General features: G+C 48.1%; 1 protein-coding gene across 7 annotated transcripts in view; it reads right to left on the reverse strand.

The window, feature by feature from the left end:
• Tiam1 (T cell lymphoma invasion and metastasis 1) overlaps window positions 1-20581 on the reverse strand; it is a 345165-nt gene that overhangs the window by 15451 nt on the left and 309133 nt on the right. For 6 of the 7 annotated variants that reach the window (XM_029544321.1, XM_029544322.1, XM_021210115.1 and 3 more), the window contains 7 exons: window positions 20259-20356; window positions 11228-11407; window positions 9526-9594; window positions 9108-9233; window positions 7041-7149; window positions 2729-2908; window positions 2370-2488 (listed from right to left, as the gene is read on the reverse strand). In XM_029544321.1, coding sequence (XP_029400181.1) covers window positions 2370-2488; window positions 2729-2908; window positions 7041-7149; window positions 9108-9233; window positions 9526-9594; window positions 11228-11407; window positions 20259-20356 — 881 coding nt within the window. Of the gene's footprint in view, window positions 1-2369; window positions 2489-2728; window positions 2909-7040; window positions 7150-9107; window positions 9234-9525; window positions 9595-11227; window positions 11408-16206; window positions 16603-20258; window positions 20357-20581 lie in introns of those variants that run through there. The other variant, XM_021210119.2, reaches the window with a different exon arrangement.

Consider the following 20581-nt stretch of genomic DNA (forward strand, 5'->3'; position numbering starts at 1 on the left):
ATGTATGGCATATGTATATGGCAGGTGTGTGTGGTAGGTGCATATGTGCATGTTGTGTATGTGTGACATGTACCTTCCTTCTGTTACATGATGTTCTAGTACCTCCTGCCAGACTCGGCAGAATCTAGATCCCTGCCAATGTGAGTTGGGGCCCAGCCATGACTTGGGTTATGAACTTGGCATAACACATCTCTATCAGACCTCAAGAACTTCTACAGTCCTGCCATGGATACCCAAGACAGCAATCTGGTTCCTGAAAGGATCTATCTGGGTCCTAGAAAGAAGCCTTGAAGGGCATAGGTAAAGATGGACTGCCATCACCCCCGAGATGTCAGTGATGGTACTAAGAGGCTCAGTGCTGCTCACTCTGCCCGATCGCGGCCCTTGGCTCTCCAGCTGCCCTTCAGTGTCTTCTCCCTTTGAAGCCTCCAGAGCAATGGGCCAGGATACCTCAGTGAAGCAGGCTTCAGGAGGCACTCCACTAAGGGAAAATATCCCCTTGGCTGCTCCTAATTTGCCAGGCAAAAGTGATGCTTTCTAGGCTCCAGATAAATTCCACAAGGTAGAACATGGGAGGTGAGGGAGTACCAAAGGTCCAGGTTTATCATAAGATATTTGCTTAGCAGCTTTGTCTTCTGTGAACATATTTATCTTCAGTAATATCCCAACGAAAGACGGCTGTAGAACGGGATGCAGGCGACCTGTGCCCCTGAGATGCGGCTATGTTAGCAGAAATCTGCAGCCCTGACCCATGTTCCTAACTGCTCATAACTCAGCTAGGCTTTTACTGGATGCTGCCCATAAAAGGGGTCATACTTGGATGAAGAATCAACCCGGTGGGGCTAAGAAGAGAGCCTGGGCACCCCGTCACTATTCCACACACAGCTGCAATGGCGGCGCACACTTAAATGAGCTTGCGGTGAACCCGAGGCTTGCTCGCCTCAGGGTTTATTCCTGTGGAGTCAAGGGCATTGGGAGCCCCCAGGCACGGGCTGGCTAGCCTTGCCAGCTACACTTCGTTTAAGTGGTGTTTTGGGTACGATAACAAAAATTATTGTCACTGGAACCAACATTCCCCGAACTATCATTTATCAAGTACCAGTTATGTGGCTGGTACTTGATGAAAACTAGATATCCTAACCTGGAGACTCAGAGTGACACCGGAGGCATTCACAGACATAGCCCACTCTGGGTAAGGGCATTCACTTCCTCATGCAACAAATGAAAATCAGAGACCCCAAAGGCAAAGAGCAGAATGTCAGATGCATGTTTACGCTACCAAGGAACAGCTCAGGTGAAAATAAAGATTCACGTGTAGCCTTGAGCATAGTTAATTCGATGCCCAGCAGGCACACAGTGGGGGTATACCTGTGAAGAACTGCCTAGGTTAAGGCCAGCCTTGGTGGGTACTTTATAAGGGATGGGGAGCTTCATTTTAACCAGAGACAGGAATCAGGACTGGGAAAATGGAGAAGGTGAACTGACCACTAGTACGTGTGTAATGCTCTCAGACTTACAACACAATTGTGACCAGCTCCTTCAAGCATCTGTAACTGTGACTTCCCTGCCATATGGACTTTACCCTGAACTGTGAGCCAACATAAGCCCCCTTTTAAGTGCTATGGTCTAAGTATTTCCTCAAAGTGACAGTAAAAGAAACTATTACATATGGGGCTTTAAAGACAATAGTCCTAATGTATAGCAGTTTCCTCAAGATTGAAGAATTCCAGCTCCCAGGAAGCTCCTCAAGACAGAAGTTAAATAACTCAAAACAGCTTCAGGAAGTCCCTGAAACTGACAGGATTCACTGCACCCTCCCCCTCCTCCCTCCCAGAGTAAGCAAAAAAGAGAGCCAAGAGTCACTCTCAGCCAAGCCAGGATGCAGTGAATATTCTTAGACCAGCCCAGCTGCCCTGAAGAAGCAGAAACCAGCCCAGCTCCTGGAAGAGGTTTAGATCAACTGAGACTCTTGGAAAGGACACTGACTGTCCAACCTGTTGAGCTGCCTGCAGGCTGTGCAGTGTGCTCCAGGTTCCCAGCTTTTGTTAGCTGTCACCATGCTGGGGTGGGCTTTGTTGATACAGCTGTCTTTGAGTCACTTCTGCTCCTGTAAGTAAACCCTTACCCATATTCCTATAAGTAACCCCAATAAAACTCACTGGTTTGCCAAACTAGACTTTGGTGGTATCTGTACTGTGATCTATCATGGGGTCCTTTTTTGAGGTCAGGTGTTTGTGTTGTATTTCCTGAGGAAAAGTGTTATTGCACAACACCAGCCAATGGAAACTATCACACCTCATAAAATGAGAGTATCATGTCTGGGGGGGGGGGAGGGTTGGGGGATGGTAGGAGAGGACAACACTCCTCACCTCTTTCTTCTCTCCCGTCTGCTCAGCAATCAGCTGGTCAAACACAGCACCAAACTCTTCGTGGATCTTCTGCATCTCATTGATGTGGCTGGCAACCTTGTTCATAGTCTTGATGGCCACTAGAAAAACACAGGCATTGAGAAGGAGCTGTGCAGAGGTTAGGCTGAGACAGGCGTGTGTGTGTGTGTGTGTCTGTGTGTGTGTGTGTCTGTGTGTGTGCGCGTGTTTGTATGCATATGCGTGTATGAATGCATTCGTGTGTATGTGCATTTATACATGCAAGTGCATGTGTTTGCATGTGCACATATGTACGTGTCCGTGTGTATGTGCGCACGTGTCCGTGTGTAATGCGTGCTCACCGTCCAGGTGGTAGTGCTCCTCGCTCTCCGCATCGGTCAGCGCAAACAGCTCCCTGAGCAGAAGCGGGTACTTGAGGACCCTCTGGATGGGTTTGATGAGGTAAGACTCCAGTGTGGACGAGTGCTGCTGCCTCGGGTTCTGGGCATCCAGGAACGCCTTGAAGGCCGTGTCCGTCTTGGCTGGAAGGAAAAGAACACAGCCGTCAGCGTGGCACACTCCATCTAATTTCAAGGCTTCTTTTTATAGGACTGAGCACAGCAGGCTCTGGGGAGCCGGAGAGGTCTCTGCCGAGGCATGCACAGGATGAGCCTGTCGGTCGTGTGTGATTGACGGGGACGGAGGCTAATTAAAGGATTTTGGTCACCCTCCTCATATTGAGCATGTCTTGCCATTCTGACATTTGACTCTCATTGTCCTCAGGGAGATGGCTCTTCGCAGGCCTAGCCAGCTCCTAAAGATAGCGCGTGATTTGCCTGAAAGAATCAATTCAGAGAGCATCTCTCCCACACCTGCCAGTTCTAGGAGGTGCTGATGCTCCGGGTCCCCAGCCGCTGGGGCAGATGTCACACTGGTGGCTCAGCATCTGTCCCAGCCCAGAGCCCACTAAAGTTATTCAAGCTGGCATGCCATTCCCCTGTGTCCTAAACAATCCCAGTGCTTTCCCTAAGGGACACTGCATGGCTGCCTCCTTCTCCTGGGACCCGAGACTGACAAACTGTGGGTATCCTCTGATCCACCAGCCTCACCACGCCTCAATAATCACAGCACCTCCAGCTGCAATCTCCCCCTGGTTCCCAAGCTTCTGAACACTTTCAGTGTTGGGAGGGATTTAAAAACGAGCAGAAAAAACAAACAAACAAACAAAAGCAACATTAAAAAGAAGACTAAACAGGAACAGAAAGAGCATCCTACACCTCCTTAAGTGGAGTGACCCAGGCCCCTCAGGGCAGTCTGATGTCCGCTCTGCAGCCTACCAGTTGTTATCATCTAGACAGTGGGGATCACCGCAACCGAGCTCGGGAGATCTGGCAAGAACCTTTTGCCCCATCTCACTTTCATCTGTGTCCCAGCTGGGATGGCAGGTGGCCCAGGGGAGCCATGGAGAGGGGTACCTACCAGGATGGTGGGGAAATGGCTAACAGCTTCCAGATGCAGGGGGAAGCAAAATACTCGGGAAGGGAGGGACAGTCTGTAACTCACCGTGGACATCAACAATGTGCTGGTGAATGTATGTCTGTGCTGGCAGGGTGGCTGCCCCACTGTGGGCCTGTCGGGTGACGAGCGAGCCCCTCCTCCACACCCTCCCTTGCATGTCTCTTCTGCTTATTTACTTTTGAGTTGTGGCCTTTGAACAGACCAATACACGAGAATCGTCCCTGTGAGCACAAACTCTTTCTTCATACTTAGGACCTTAGTATTCACCAGGATTGTTTGTTCATCAGAAGTTAGATACAGCCCTCCGTGGTCCTAGACTCTTCAGAGGAATAAATGAGCAGTTTCCTAAAAGGTAGTGGTTACTCATGTATTTTTTTCTTTAATCAATCCCTGCCCCTGGCTAGTGACTTAAGACTTGAGATAGATACTGTGTAAGGGCCGCATGAAAGAGTGAGTCTTCTGCCTTTAACCAGCAAGAAAAGCATCAGTCCTAGGAAGAGGAGCCCAGAAGGCCACAACTTCTGAGCCCTCTGAAATCCTATTAGGAAGAACCAAGAGCGCCCTGTGTCTGATCCCAGCACTCAGGAGGCAGGGGCAGGCGAGTCCCTGTGAGTTCACGGTCAGCCTGCTCTACATGACAAGTTCCAGGTCAGATGGGGCTACAAAGTGAGACCCTGTCTCAAAAGGAGAGAGGGAGTGGACTTAAAAACAAAGGGGGGGTAAAGGGAGGGGAACCAGATTCTGCAGATTCAGATCATGACTCTCCTTTCAAAAACATCCCTGGAGGAAAAGGATAGTGTGACACTGGCCTACACATGCTAGGGACGCTGGTCTAGCTCTAGAGCTGCCCCATGGAGAAGGCTGGCTTCTAATACCTGATTATGTTCAACGAGGGCCTAGGAATCTCCTTCCTGAAAAGCACACCCTGGCTCTCACGTGCAACCGTGTAGCTCTCGGTCACTAAGTCATGAATTGCATTTCCTATGAAGGAGGAGTGGGCTTCCCTGAACACGTGCAGTCCTCCCATGAACACGTGCAGTCCTCCCATCCTCCCCTGCTCAGTCTGCTAAGAACCATTCGTAAAAATAAGCTCTGGGTCTCAAAAAACCCACAGCTCAATTGACAACTAGAAAAAATGTAGGTCATGCCTACTGTTTTATGGGTCAATTGGGAGTGATGGTATGTTTTTCAGATGCGAGAAAACATTAGTGAATTGAGAAAAAAATCTACACAGGCAAAATTTAATCTAACTGAATGATTTTAAAAGTACTAACTGCTTAAAAAATGATACTGTATGTATAACTTCACAAAGAGCAAAAACTCTAATAATGGCTATTTTCGCATTCCGATAATGATTAGCAATCAATAAAGGTTTTAAAAGAAACACACACTCACACATACACACACACACACACACACACACACACACACAGCCAACACAGCAGTGTGAAAATGGATTAAGATCAGACCACGTGACAGGGAAATTCTGAGAACCCTGCTGCACTGACTAGCACTCCCAGCATGCCTCACGTCGTCCTGGGCAGGGTCTTTTGTCACCCAGAGGCCTGCATTATTCTAGCATTTCCTAAAATGATTTTAAATGAAATGAAGTCAGTTCTCTCGGGTAGCAAACATAAACACAACACATGGAAAGCATTCATCCAGGCACTTGATAAGCAGGTGTTTTCTTGGCAGCCACAGAGCAATGTTGAGGTAAAGCACCCGAATTTCCAGAGATCATTCTGAAGCCACACCCTCCACTGATCCCACCCTCCGAAGCACTTGCTCTGTCTGCAGCAGAGGTGATACACATATGGTAAGCATTACACTGACACCAAAGGTGAAACCTTTAAATAAACTGGATTTAAAACAAACAAAAGGCCAGGTCTAGCCAGATGGTCCATGCTGGACTTGAACTCAAGACCTACCTACTGTCTCAGTTTGCTGCGTGCTGGAGTTACAGACAGGTGCTGCCACAAGGGACCAGACACAGGTTTTAAAATGGATATGCGGTAACTACACAAAGCCATGCGGTAGGCCGTGCTATCTTTACATCTACATACACGATGACTGGTGGGAATGATCAGAGTACCCATCACAAACATTCTCATTGATTTGTGTTGATAACACTGCTTCTTCTAACTAGTGTTCCCCACCACCACTCCGCCACACGCTTTGATTTTCTCGTGCAGGAGCTGGGGCTTGACCCCAAGGCTCTCTGCACGCGGGGTGAGCGCTCTACCTGCGGGTTGTGGTAGATCCTCTCAGTGCACACAGATGGCATCCCTCCCATTTAGCTGCACTACCTACCTGCTAACTGTCCCCTGCCTACTAACCCATCCTGTCCTTCTCGCCTCTGGTGACTGCCATTCCTCACTTATTTCTGAGAGATCAGCTTTCACCTGTCACCGACCACCACACAGTGAACTGTGAAGGCTGCAGAAAGTTTATATTTTTTCAAAACCTCCAAGGGAAGTGTTCAGGCTGGGGGTGAAGCTCAGGGGCAGTGTTTGTCTTACACACATAATGCGTTCAAGGTTTGGTTCTCAAGGAGAGGGGATGGAGAAGAGATGGGAGGGGGAAGGAGAAAATAGAGGTGGGTAGAAAGGAGAAAGAGCGGGGGGGGGGGCCGGGGGAGAGGAGGAGAGGGGGAAGGAAGTGGAGGGGGCAGGAAGAGAACTTTCCCAACATAAAAACTATGCTTTGAACTGTGTAAGAATAACTACAATAAGAGTAATTTTCATGAATAACTGAAATCCTTCCGTAGTCACACTGATGGCCGCTAGCACACACCTACACGTGAAAACAAGTTCAGGAAAGATGACCTTCCGGAACAGGGTTCGTGAAGCACAGTGGGTCAGCACAGAAATGAATGAGAAGGAAGGATACAGGGGGCTGTACATCACTGCAGGAAGACCTGCTGCATCAGGCCCAAGATGGCTCAGTCAAAACTTCCAGTGCAAGAAAACTGATAAATGATGAATTCAAGACAGTAATACATCTGTCTCCTCAAAACCAGCACTGTGGCATACGGGATGTCAGCCTTGCACAACGGCGCCTCTCGGATTTCTCTCCGAGAGCCATCCACCACAGCCACCCACACAAATGCGAACCGGCAACCAGCACACCCGTCCAAACCACCGGACCCTGCCTTACCTTTCACCAGGACCTTGGGGACTTTTGTGTGGCTCGCACAGAAGGCACTGTAGAGCTTGAAGCGGTCCGCGTAGTACAGGAAGGACCCACCCAGAGAGAACAGCACTTTCTAGATCAAAGAGAAGAAGTGCAATGGGTTCCTGCCCCTCCTCATTTAGACGAGGCGAGAACAGGAGACCCCCTCTGCCTCGCTCTGCACCAACCCAGTCTCCATGCCTCAGGAGACCCCCTCTGTCTCTCTCTGCACCAACCCAGTCTCCATGCCTCAGGAGACCCCCTCTGTCTCTCTCTGCACCAACCCAGTCTCCATGCCTCAGGAGACCCCCTCTGCCTCGCTCTGCACCAACCCAGTTTCCATGCCTTCCAAAGCCTTTAAGCCCCTCCATCATCTCCCAGGGAGCAGATAAGAACCTAAGCAACACCAACGCAGGAGCCGGTCAAGTGTAGAAAGCAGGCGCCATCTCCTCAGCCTGGGACAGACCTTCCTTGTTAGGACAGACAGATACACTTGGTATGTGGCTTTCTATGCCACCCATTTGACCTATGAATGAGGAGCGAGCCTCAGAAGGTCCACGAGGGTCTGGTCCTGCTCAGAGAGGGGCTTTCTTCATTTAGGCTTAGAATTAAAACACAGAACTGACGAGGCGAGTCAGCAGTTTAACTACCTGCTACAAAAACCTGGGACCTCTCTCCCTGGATCCTGTGGAAGGGTGGAGGGGGAGGACCGACTGGCCACCAAATGCTCACTGTGGCACGTGTGTGTGCGTGACTTAGACTTTACATGTGAATGATAACCTGGGCTCGCAGACACACAGTTTATCCAACACACAGTGCGGAGGAAGTTCAGGTGTCTACTAGTAAAGGAAATGTCTATTTTAGACCACGCGTAATTGGCATCCACGGTAATCGGGGACCTGAAGGTCTCTTCCTCCATGTTCACCTCCTCCTCTACTCCTCCAGGACCGAGGTCTACGGAAGATGTGGCTATCCGAGTAATGATCACAAATTAAACAGGAAAAGCTGGGAAGGACCACAAAACAACACGCTTTGTTTACGGTAACATTTACCAAGTGTTTACCATACAGTAACCAGAAAAAAGTTATCTCTGATATATGGTGCACGTGCTGGGAGAGACTCCTACTGCAGATGCCCCGTGCTGTCACCTGCAGGACTTTGGAAGGCCCCACAGGCTAGCATGTACCGTAGAGTACCAAGAGGAAGTTCCATCAGCGGGATGTGAACATGCACATGTTATCATGGCTGCCTGCGGGTGGGAGGCAGTGTGAGGTGGGAGCAGGAACTCACAAGTGACAGTGACAGAAACTGACTTTTGGAGATGATTATGTCATTGTCCTGATTATAGTGATGGCTTCACAGGCACTTGGAAATGCGTGCGTGTGTGTGCATGTGTGTGTGTATATGTATGTGCCTGTGCATGTGTGTGTTGGTGTGTATATGTGCTCGTGTATGAGTGTGTATGAGTGTGTATGTGTGTATGTATACACTCATATATACATACTTTCTCAGATCCTATACTTTAAATATGGGTGGTGCTTTGTCAATGACATCACAGCTGATCCTGTGTTAAAAGCACAGGACCTGTGACATGTAAGCCAGCACACACATCAGTGAGTTTTGCTGATTTGAAATTTGGCACAGGAAATTCCTGCCAGGGGATACGAATCCAGGGAGAGGAAATGAGCCGTGTGTGAGTAACCCTTCCCCGGGTGATTGTCACAACCCTCACTAAGACCACAAGGACGCTGTGCATTTGGACAGGGGTCAGTATGTCCATCAAAGTTCCCCCGAACAGCATGGGCTCCCTTTACTAAGAGACCCGAGGGGCTAATTTAATTTTGTTACTAGCTAACGTAACCTTCAGGTCCATGCTGCTTCCAAAGGAGACACTGGCAGCTAAACACGTTTAATCGAGTCCACAGCATCAGCCAATGCTCCTGAAGATCAGAGCTCCGCCTGCAGCACGGAGTCAGGCGTCCAGCCTGACCCACAAGAGTGGCGGTGGCAGCACAGAGGGGCAGCTTTACGTGGCTTGAGGACTGGGCTTACCTTGAACTGATCAACCTTCTCAAGCTTTTCCAAGTCAGGGACCAGTCTTACTCCATCTTCCAGAGTTTTGAGGAACTCGACTTGAAACTCCACCATTTCGGTTAAATTTCCAAAAAGTACATCAAGCTAGAAAATGAAAAAGAATTGAATCTACCCCATGTCACATGAGGGTTCACCAACTTTACTTGGGACTGAGTGCACAGTTTCTGAGTGCTAAAGAGTCTACTCTTAGAGAATGGGGCACTCACTCTTGTTCCAAGTGTCCATCAAGATAACAAGCTGCATCTGACCTGCTGAGGCCCAGTGGATTCAAGATGCACCCCCCACCTCTCAGTGTTAGAAGGGCTCAGTCTCGCACGCTTCACCAGCACCTCAACAGCCGTGTGTACCTCACAAGATCAAGACAGCCCCACCATACCTCATCCTGGGTGAGAAAGGTCTCCTTCTGGAGGGGCTTCAGGTATCTCTCCATGAGGCAGTTTAAGTCCTACAAATTGGAAGGACACTTCATTAGCTTACCTCAAAGTCTGCAAGGAATCTATAGGATGAAAAGACAAACTGTGTTCCGGACTCTGAGGAGCCAGGGATGAAAGTCCATTACCACAGGAAGTAGCAGGCTTCTTCTATAAGGAGCAGAGACCCTGCAGGCCCTACGGGCACTTCTGAAATCAATTCTTAAGCTCACATTATACTCTGAGGCTGAGCAGCGACATACAAAATGGACATGACTATGTCCCAATAAAACTTTATTTGTAAAAACAGGCAGCAAGGTTGCATATTGCCTGCGGGTCACAATATGCTAAACTTACAATATTTAGCTATGTTTAGACTAAAATAGAAGCAGTTAAAATGGACCACCAGTCCTGGTTGCATGGGCCTGCAATCCGAGCGATCCTAGTATACAAGAGGCTGAAGCAGAATTACTTTCAATTCAGGGCCAGTTTGGACTCCAGGGTGAAGCCCTACCTTAGAAAAACAAAAAGCAACTGGATCACACTGCTATCAGACTGGGGTAGGAACAGAACAATTAATAACACATAGGAAACAGATGTGTCCCTTCCACGTAGACTCACAATATGCTATGAAAAAAGACCTAAGTCAGATCTTCTTCATGAGTGTCCAGAAACTTTATGACTGGTTACAAAGTTTTCTTACCAATTCTCATCCATTAGAATCCTCCATTTTAAAAGAAACTAAATTCCGTTTTTAATGTATGTATGTGTGTGTGATGCACCTGTGAGTGGGTGTGTGAGTGTATTATACACATGAGTACATGTATGCATGCATGATACCTAGCATGTGCCTAGAGAAGCCAGACAAAGTTGTCAGGTATTCTGCCCTAGCACTTCCCACCTGTTTCCTTGAGAAAGGGTCTCTCACTGAACCTGGAGCCCACCAGTTTAAGGCCAGGCTGGCTGGCTAGCCAGCAAGCCCCTGGGACCTGACTTTCTCTGTCCCTAGGAGACATTACAGATATGTGCAGCTGTGTAGGTGCTGGGGACTTGAACTCATGTCTTCATGCCTGCACAGGTTCATAACCGCTGTGTTCATAACCACTGAACCATCTCACCAGACCCTAAATTCAGATATAGTAGCAGCTTATAATACAGTTAGAAAAGTCAGCAAGGGGCTGGAGAGATGGCTCAGTGGTTAAGAGCACCGACTGTTCTTCCAGAGGTCCTGAGTTCAATTCCCGGCAACCACATGGTGGCTCACAACCATCTGTAATGGGATCTGATGCTCTCCTCTGGTGTGTCTGAAGACAGCAGCAGTATACTTATATATAAAATAAATAAATAATAATAATAAAAGTCAGAAAGATGATTTAATATTCATCAATCATGTAAATATATAAAATAACAACTAACAATCAATGTTAATCAATATTCTAGTTCTGTAAAAGAAATCATGATCTCGATATCCACAATTGGACCTTGGTGTAGGTTACACCCAGGCAGTGACCCCCTTCACTCTTCCCTTAAGAGAAGGTAGGTAAGGCCTTGAGGTCAGGGAAGGGGTGGGGGGGGGGGAAGGGTGGAGGGAGGTTGAGGGGGATGGGAGGCCTGGAGGCTGAGGGGTTTGGAGGCTGAGGAGGCTGGGGACCTGGGAGGCAGACGTACTTTCACATAGGTGCGCTCAGTCTCCAGCAGTTCACAGATCACCTTGCGCAGTTTATCAGCATCCGACAGTTGTCGGGTGGTTGCCAGCTGAGGGCTCGTGGCATCCTGAGGGGACGGGCTTGAGTCAGAGGGGCTCATCTCGTGCAGACTCCGGCAAAATGCTGCGACCTGTTCTGTGCTCTGTGGGGCACAGCAGATAGTGTCACCTCTCAGCAGGGAGCCTTGCTTCCCCCCCACCCCAGCCCCCACAAGGCATTTTTCAATGTAAGGAATGCTAGTGAGTGAGTGCTCACTGCCCCTTGGGCACACTAGCCTGAGGTATTAATACTCACTCACAGGGTGTGAGAAGGGCTATAACTCCCACTGACCAGCTGAAACAGAGGCAGCTCAGAGAGGTTAAGTAACTCACTCAAGGTGACACAGCTAAGAAGCAGCGGACCTGGGATTTGAACTACCTAAGCACATCTCAGAGCCTGTGATTTTAAGGGGTACTGGGGTGTGGGGGAGTGTGGTTGGGTATGGGGGCGGCCAGGGAGTGTATAGAGAAATGCTACCAGGAATGCAACCCAGGCTTCAGAATCAAGTGCTCTGACACTAAGCTACTCCCCCAGCCCAAAGCCTGAACCCCTCCATGAGAAACTGACAAAGACAGAGGTATGGGGTTAGTGCTGCCCGACACAAAGAACAAGGCTTCCCATTCAGTCCCCAGGCTGTTCCGTACACTGTCCACTTATGTAGCCTGTTGGAAGACAATGTCTATCTGTAGCCACTAAAAACTCCCACGTGTAGACAGATGGCTGTGTTTTTGTGAGTTCTGCTGTTTCCAGCTTCTCCTCTGAACAGAAGGCGAATGACCCTGAAACAGGCCACTGCGGACCTCAGGACAAGACGGAGGGGAAGGCTGCAGTGATTGCCTAAGATTGCCTTCTCCATCTCAAGTTTAGGATTCTCCAGTTCCACCCTACAGGGTGACGCCACTGTCTGCTGTCTGCAGCGTAAGCTGATGAAAACCCGGCGGGCTCTGCAGCTTACCCCACTGAAGCCCCGCGCTCCTCACCATCCCAACGGCACGGCTCAGATCCTTTAAATCAGGACCTGTGGTGGGATGGGAAGGACCTGGGATTTGACTTGGGACGGTATTTTTAAGGACGAGGTCTCACTATATAGTCCTCGCTTGCCCTGGAACTCACTATGTAAACCAAGTTGGCCTTGAACTCACAGACATCCAAGCCGGTCTCTGTTTCCTGAGTGCAGAGGTTAAAGGTCTGGTGGAACGGACTGCCCCGGGCACTGTTTTGGAGCAAGGAACCTTGTTTGTCTGTCAAATGCACATCAATCGTGTTGGGTGGGTACTTTCCACTTTACATTTTTCTTCAATCCCCCAGTTGTCTATTTCAGGTTCAGAGTAAAAAAAATTTATTCCTTTATCACCTAGGAAGAACATTCATTCTTTCCTCAAGCAAGTAAGGCAGGACCGCCAAGACCTGGTATATAGATACAGTGAAGGGTCATTTGCATATGCAAAAGAGAACACAGAGTTACTCAGAACCTCCAGACAGATTCCTAAGGGGCAGCTCAGGGCAGGGAAGCCTAGAGCCTGGACTCTAGCATTCCAAGTCTCTTAGAATTGCCATGGCTTATTTATGGCTAACTCTGCTAACTGCCAGAAAGAGCATGTCGCCTGTCACGGGTACTCTTCGGTATCCTCCAGGGAACCGTGGGGTTTAGACATGTAATATCCCTTAGGTGACAGAAGGCTCACCCAAATGGGCTGCTCTATACGCTATGTGAGTTTTATCTTAGTAAGGTTGCTAAAAAAGGAAAGACTACCTGGTTTTCGCCAAAGCCTCTTTGTGCAGAAACAATGGAATTAGTTATGATAGGACTTCACTAACTTGGGGTCATCTTGATATAGTCAAATTGGGCTTTGTCATAAAAACAGAAACAAGGGGAACAAATATAGTTATCTTAACATAATGTTCACGTCCCCTTTTAATGATCTAATGGTAATTAAGACAGGCAACGTTTTATAGTGTGGTTACAAGGGAATAAAAATTGTGCCCTTCTGGAGAAAATCTCACATGCAGAAGAAGACGGTAAAAGCTGAGTGAGTGCCTAGCTCCCACCCTACCACAAATTTCCCTGGGTCGCTCTGGCTTCCCTGGCCAAGGAAGCTACCAAACAAGGGTGCCCATGGCACCTGTGTGCACACCATGAGCCTGTGCAATTCCATCTGGAACATGGCACCTCTGTGTACACCATGTGCCTGTGCAATTCCATCTGCAACCACAGCTGGCTGTCCTTCACACACAGTTCCCATGACAAATGCACCCAGCACCAAACTCCAATTATCAGTAAAATGCCCTTTCCTGTACTTTCAGCATGGAGACGGTTACCCAGGTGACTCTGGGTACCACCCCATGCAGAGCCCTCGGTTGCACAAAAGTCAACACCATAAGAGGTTCTCACATACACCAGAAGCAGGGCATCCCAAAAGGCATGACCCAAAACGCTTGGTCACTGCCTGTAGGCTAAATGTAGAAGGTGTGGAATGGGATTTCTGAGGTTCTGATTCCTCCGTGGTATCATGAATACCCAAAGTTATCCATTTGCCAGAGTGTGGACAAGGGAGTGCCTTGATCTCTGTGAAGTGGCATCTCAGTCTTGCCACTCTGGTTCCCCACAACCAGAGGCCTCCCTGGATGGTTTCCCTAAGCAGCCTGGCTAGTTTCCTTGCGTGTGCACACGTGTGCGTGTGGGTGGGTGTGCGTGTGTCTATATATATATATATGTGTGAGCACACACATATATTAAGTGTGATTATCTAACTTTATCTTTGGGGTGACTTTCTCAGTTTTGCACCATCAGTGGAAAACACTAATTAAATTTGTCTTGGCTCTTCCAGGAAACACCCTGTTTGCAAAATCTTAATCAAAGTGCATTATATTTTATGCTCTTATGTGTTGTGCACAACAGCTCTATTAGTTGTCATTCATCTCTTAATGTGCCTAATTTAACATTAAACTTCATCAACAGCGTGTATACACAAGAAGAAACCCAGTACATGCAGAAATTGGTACTGTACACCCCCAAACATGGCTTCTGGCATCCACTGAGAGTCTCGAGATGCAGCCCCTAAAGATAAAGGGAGGCTGTTCCTCAGTTTCCCTGAGGCTCAGCCTCAGCCTCAGCCACTCCTTCCTCATTAGGGCCATTTCTGAGTGTTCTCTGAAGCTGAACAGGGTCCCTCACACTAACCATTCTGCTCACTAACTCAGGTACAGGCTTCTGGATTTGTCCTAAGGTACTGACTTTAAGCAGGTGCCTTACCCCCCCCCCCACTGCTACTACATGTTACATGAAAATGAATAAAACTTTCATAGAATTAATAGGTCATAATACATGGAGAATGAGTAGCGTGTGTCTGTTGGAGAGATTTTAGAGGCTACTTTAAGGTTTGAGAATTTTGGTTGGTTAAAATATTACCCCCAAAATATCCTTTCAAGCAACTACGAAATACAGTGCTCCTTTGGAATATCTCTAAGCTATAGGTTTCACATATGGTTGGCCAGTTAAATCTCCAGCTCCCTACATCTGCCTTCCACTGTGGCCAAACTCCTAAAACACAAGGTCAGTATGGACCCTGTCCATGTCACCTGCGAAGGTGCAGTGTGGAGAGAGGAAGACCTGCCCATCCATTGCTGGCTATTGGGTGGCTATGGGTCACTCACACACCAGGCGGCCTGGATGGGAAGTTCCCAACAAGCTCCAGCAGGGAGGACTGTCACCAGTCACCCTAGAAACCAAAGAGCGGCACTCACAGGCACTGGAGAGTTTTAAACTGTTGAAGGAGCAGAGGTGCCTGCCCCCAGACAAAAGGGAGAACCCGCCAACATAAGAAGGCAAGGCAACAAAGGAGGAGACGGACACACACACACACACACACACACACACACACACGTTCAAGATGAAAAGAAAGGACAATAGAAGAGGCGACAGACTCCTAAGGACACTCTATCAACTGGAGCCACCCAGCTGCTTAAGCCTTCCTGTTATGCAACCACCAAAAGCAGCAACTTCTGAAACTGTTCTGCCTCTGACCGAGTTAACACTGCCCACAGATTTAAAAGGAAGGAGCGAGAGTGGCCTCAAATCTTACAGCTTGATTTAAGGGTTTTTTGTTGTTGTTGAGAATGGTGAAGCAAAAAAAAAAAAAAAAAATTACAATTTTAGAGGGCATTACAGTCATTCATAATTCCTTTACCTGCTTTTGGGTGGCTTCTAACAAATTTCAAACAAGGAACAGTTAGGCTCTGGACTGTCAAAGTTTGTTTCCCTAAATGACAGGATGCTGGGATGTCAGCACTGGTATCAGCAGGCTGCTTTGGTGAAGCTGTACCTTGCCAGGAGCCCACTCTGCATTTCTTTACTGAGCATTACCATTTACTGCCTGAGCCGGATCTACAGAAGTAGGTCAGCTAATGTTAAACTGTCCTTACCCACTGCAAGTCAGCATAAAGAAAGGGGCAAACACAGTCCCAGCTGTTGAACACTGCTTTACCAGTCCCTGGTCAGAGGTGGAGTGGGGGAGGAAAGGGGCACAGCGGGTTAGTCACAAAATACGTTCAAAATCTCAATAGCCGAAAGGAAAGGGGGGAAACATCAGTAACAGGAAGATTAAAAAAAAAAAAAAAAGAAAAAGAAATCAAAAAGCCACGGCTGTCTACCACCTAAATCTAAAGAAAAAAAAGATAAATATAAAGACCCAATACAAATTCAACTTCATGCAAACTACTAACCGAACCCCATTCTACAAAACCCACTGCGATCTATGTTCTTTGTTAACAAAGGTGTCCTGAGGGAAAGGGGATGAAATTCGGAGGCCCGGGACAAGCATAAACATCATTAATTGAGCCTGGAATTAAGTCTTGCCCAAAGCGGTGCACAGGGCGGAAAGAAACGTCAAGGTGCTCGCTCACCAGGTGAAGTGTGCGGTAGATAGAGTCGCCAGCCCTGTCGTTCTCGACCCTGGGCTTGCGCTTGATCTTCCACAGCGAAGACATCCTCAGGGATAGAATCTCATGGTAATTCCTCCTAGCACCTCGTGCGCGCGTTCAGAAAGGAAGCCGAAGTTTCTTAAAATACTCAGAAAGCCCCGGCCGCTTTCCAGCTTTCTGAGAGCGCTCTCTCACCAGGATATCCCATGCTGGCTCTCCCGAGCAGACCTGGGACCACATCTCAGTGCGGGACTCGCAACCCCCCAGTGCGGCACCCGCTTCCCCACTCCAGCTCCGGGAGGCTGTCAAAGGCGGCTACATCTTGGATAGGAACTCATGCTTTGATTTTACCTGGCTCAACAACAAAAGTTCCAGAGAGAGGCAAAGCAAACCGGAAAACAAAGCCCAGCGCGCCTCCCCAGATGCGGGCGGCTCTGCCCTGCAGCCAGTGGGATCAGCTGATTGGCTGGCGTCTCGAATGGCACAGGAATATTAAAAGTGCCCAGATAGAGCAACTTCGAGGCTCCCCACCACACAGACCAGGTCTTTAAACGGGGCGCGCCCTGCCGCATTTTACATAGATGCTTAATTATGAAAGCAGTTATTTCCCAAGTGATCACATCATATGTGAAAAGGGAGAGAGACGTGGTCGTGAGTGGAGAAGTCAGAGAAAATGATTCTAATACATTTTCTAACTGCAAAATTCAGAAAAGCCAGAGCCACCAGGGAGCCAGGAATGCAGGACCATTTCATTCCACAAACAAGAGTTTTCAAGGAGAAGCTGCAAAGGGAAGTAAGTAAGGGGGTGGGGAGGCGGGGGTGGATGTGGGGTGGGGTGGGGTGGGGAGACCCGAGGCTGTCACCAGGCCACCTGGGGAAGGAGGCAGTGACAAAGGGAGAGGTGACTACATTCCCCTGCCTTGTGACAACCCCACCCATCTCTGAGACATTCCTGAATCATCTCCAGAGAACAAGCTCACCATTACCCACTTGCTCAGCTCCCAAAGGCCAGGCACTGCTAAACTGCATTTAAAAGTCAGAGAACAGAAACAGCTTAGCTTCCCCCTCCATCCAGCTCATTTGGGAGGAATCACAAAAATAAAATAAAATAATAAAATAAAATAAAAATAGGACGACAATCACGGGGTCTCCGGCCTCACGTTTCCCAGCAGAATAAAAACTGGTAACACAGCAGGCCATGGTGGCGCACACCTTTAATCCCACAAGGCTGGCTGATCTCTACAAGTTCAAGGCCAGTGTGGTCAGGTCAACATAGTGAGGTCTAGGCAGGCCATGGCTATATAGACCCTGTCTTTTTAAAAAAACGAAACAAGGAGGAAAAATAATTAATTTCATTATTCTGTTGGGGGCAGGCATGATTGGGTGCGGGGCATGCTATGGTCCATGTGTGGAGGTTAGAAAACAATTTGCAGGAGTCAGCCTCTTCCATCATGTGGGTCCCAGGGATGGGAATCAGGTGGTCAAGTTAGGGGACCAGCCACGTCGCCACCCTGTCGCCACCCAGTTCCCACTTATTTTCTAGGTACGCCTCTCCACTTGACGAATGTGTGTGCATCCTGATGAGGCTTAATCTTCCCTTCCAGGTTACAGCAGCAGACAACTTCAAAACGAATTCACACACCAAGACAGTCATGCAACCAAAGCGTTTAACCTTAATCAAGAGGCACTTTAAGAAGATTAAGCATTAGGAAACCGGTTAAATGGTTCGTGGATGTGTATCTAATTGGCCTCTAGCACCACTGATAAATTAGTTCCCTCTTTGGTGAAGCCTGGTATTTAATGCCAGCACAAAACAATCTGGTCGCAGGTGATTTAAATGGAGGGGGCACCAATAACACAAGGCCTGGAACGAGACTGATTTCTTTTTTTCTTTTTCTTTTTGGTCTCAGCACCACAGAACTGTATGGTGTTTCTCTCCTCTGTAAAATAGAACTCGGTGGCATCTCTTCCAGGAGTGTTTTAAAGATTAAATGAAATGGTACCCGATATATCCAAAAGATAAAATTAGTGTGGCTTTATTATTAATATACAGTGGTGCCCAGTCACCAAGATCTGCCAGTACAATTTGAAGTTTCTGCTTTCAAATCTCTTAGATGAGAAACTTAATCTACCGACAGGAACTAACAGGAGCTCAGAGGGGCACCTGTCTTAGGACTCCCTTGCTGTAATAAACCCCAGGCAAAGCCACTTGGGAATGAAAGGGTTTATTTAACTTGTATTTTTGAGTCACACAGTCCATCACTGAGGGAAGTCAGGAGCTGAAGCAGAGGCCACTGAGGAAGCTTCTAGTCTGTTCCCCATGGCTTCCTCAGCCTGCTTCCTTATACCATCGAGGACCCCTGCAGGGACCCCACCCCCACCCCCACCCCCAGGTTGGGTCTGCATTAGTCATTAACTAAGAAGAAGGCACAAAGGCTCACCTACAGGCCGGCCTGATAGGGGCTTTTTTTTTTTTCTTTTTAATTTCCCATATGACCTAAACCTATGTCAACCTGACAAAAACAAAACAAAGCAAAAAAACAAACAAACAAAAACAAAAAACAAAAAAACCCAAAACCCCAGCACCCTGCTCTTGCAGAGGACCGGAGAGATCAGTTCCCACTGCCCACGTTTATCCCCTTACAACAACCTATAACTCCAGGAGATCCAACACCCTTTCTGGCCTCTAATATTTGTTTAATTTGTTAAGTGAGGTTTTTTGTTTGTTTGTTTGTTTGTTTTTGTTTTTCAAGACAGGGCTTCTCTGTATAGCCCTGGCTGTCCTGGAACTCACTTTGTAGACCAGGCTGGCCTCAAACTCAGAAATTAAGTGTCAAGGAAATAAGCAGTTGGAGAGATCAACAGTGTCTTACAAGATGACTGTCCTTATTAGCCCTAATTCTTAACCATACTCAAGACTAGAGTCATGGGAGAGAAGGGACTGCCAGATCAGAATGGCCTTTGGGCAAGTCTGTGAGGCACTGTCTTGATTGGTGACTGATGTGGGAAGGTTTAGCCCACTGTGGGTGGCACCAATCCCTAGGCAGATTGTCCTGGACTCTATGAATAAGTTAGTAAGTCAAGCATGGTAGTGCAGCTTTTAATCCTATCACTAAAGAGGTAGAGGCAAAGGGATTTCTATGAATTCGAGACCAACCAGGTCTGAATAATGAGACAGACACTGTCTTGAAAACCCAAGGGAGAGACGGGGAGGAAAGCAAACTAGTTAAGCAGGAGCCTCGAGCAAACAGCATACACTTCTTCCGTGTTTCTGCTTCAGGTTCCTGCCTTACATTCTATCTGCTGTGACCTGAAGCATAAGATGAAACAAGCCTTTCCCTTCCCTTAAGTAGATCATGGTCTGGGTGTTTTATCACAGCAACAGAGAAGGAACCAATACAGTGACTCCATCTGAAAACTTGTCTTCTGGTCATGGGGACTGAGGAGCAAAGGGGCCGCTGTGCACACAGCACTTGGTGAAATAGCACAGAACCACGCAGAGTCCCGGGCAACCATCACACTGTTTTACACCAGAGCAGCAAAAGAAAGTTTTTGCTCACCATATTCCGCTGAAGAACAGTATAATTGGCTTACTAAAAAAGCTGTTTCCTTTCCCTTTAACGTAAAAGAGTGCACCTTGAACAAGAGCTGAGAGCAGATTGCTCAAATGCGGCTCATTACAGAGCCCCTAAGTGGCAGAAGGCACTGCCGACTCAATTATGCATACTTTGGACGATGGATGCTTCATCCTCCACAAATGAAGACAGAGGAAGGAAATGGGGTGAAATTACGGCATTAGCGGGAAGCTCCAGCCGAGGCAAAAATTAAAGAAAAAGGCCTTCAATTCATTACAAGTGATTTCTGCCCTATATTCTCCCACATGGGTTTGTTACCCAGGCTGTAATTTAGACTTCATCTCCAGCTACTTAGTAACATCTCAGAAGTAAAAACACTGTATCCCACGGAGAGCTGTTGGGGTGGCCTGTCAGCTGTGATCCTGCAGGACATGGGATGTGAAAATGAAAATCTCTCACCTTGCTGCTGTGATCTGTGTCATCAGAAGACTCCGGTCCTTCGCCCTCTTCCGGAGCTGTCTCAGCACTGCTGCCCTGCTCACTGGAGAGGCTGTGCCCTGTCACACAAGAGCAGAGGAAAGCAGGGGTCACCATGACCAGTCATGGTTGAGCACCTTGGGTGTGAGGCAGCACAGGTAAGCGCGGACCGTGTATGTATACTGAGGAGTCTCAGAGTGCGCGGACCGTGTGTGTGTACACTGAGGAGTCTCAGAGTGCACGGACCGTGTGTGTACACTGAGGAGTCTCAGAGTGCACGGACCGTGTGTGTACACTGAGGAGTC

Source organism: Mus pahari, chromosome 12 (assembly GCF_900095145.1).
Source record: "Mus pahari chromosome 12, PAHARI_EIJ_v1.1, whole genome shotgun sequence".
Taxonomy (NCBI): Eukaryota; Metazoa; Chordata; class Mammalia; order Rodentia; family Muridae; genus Mus; species Mus pahari.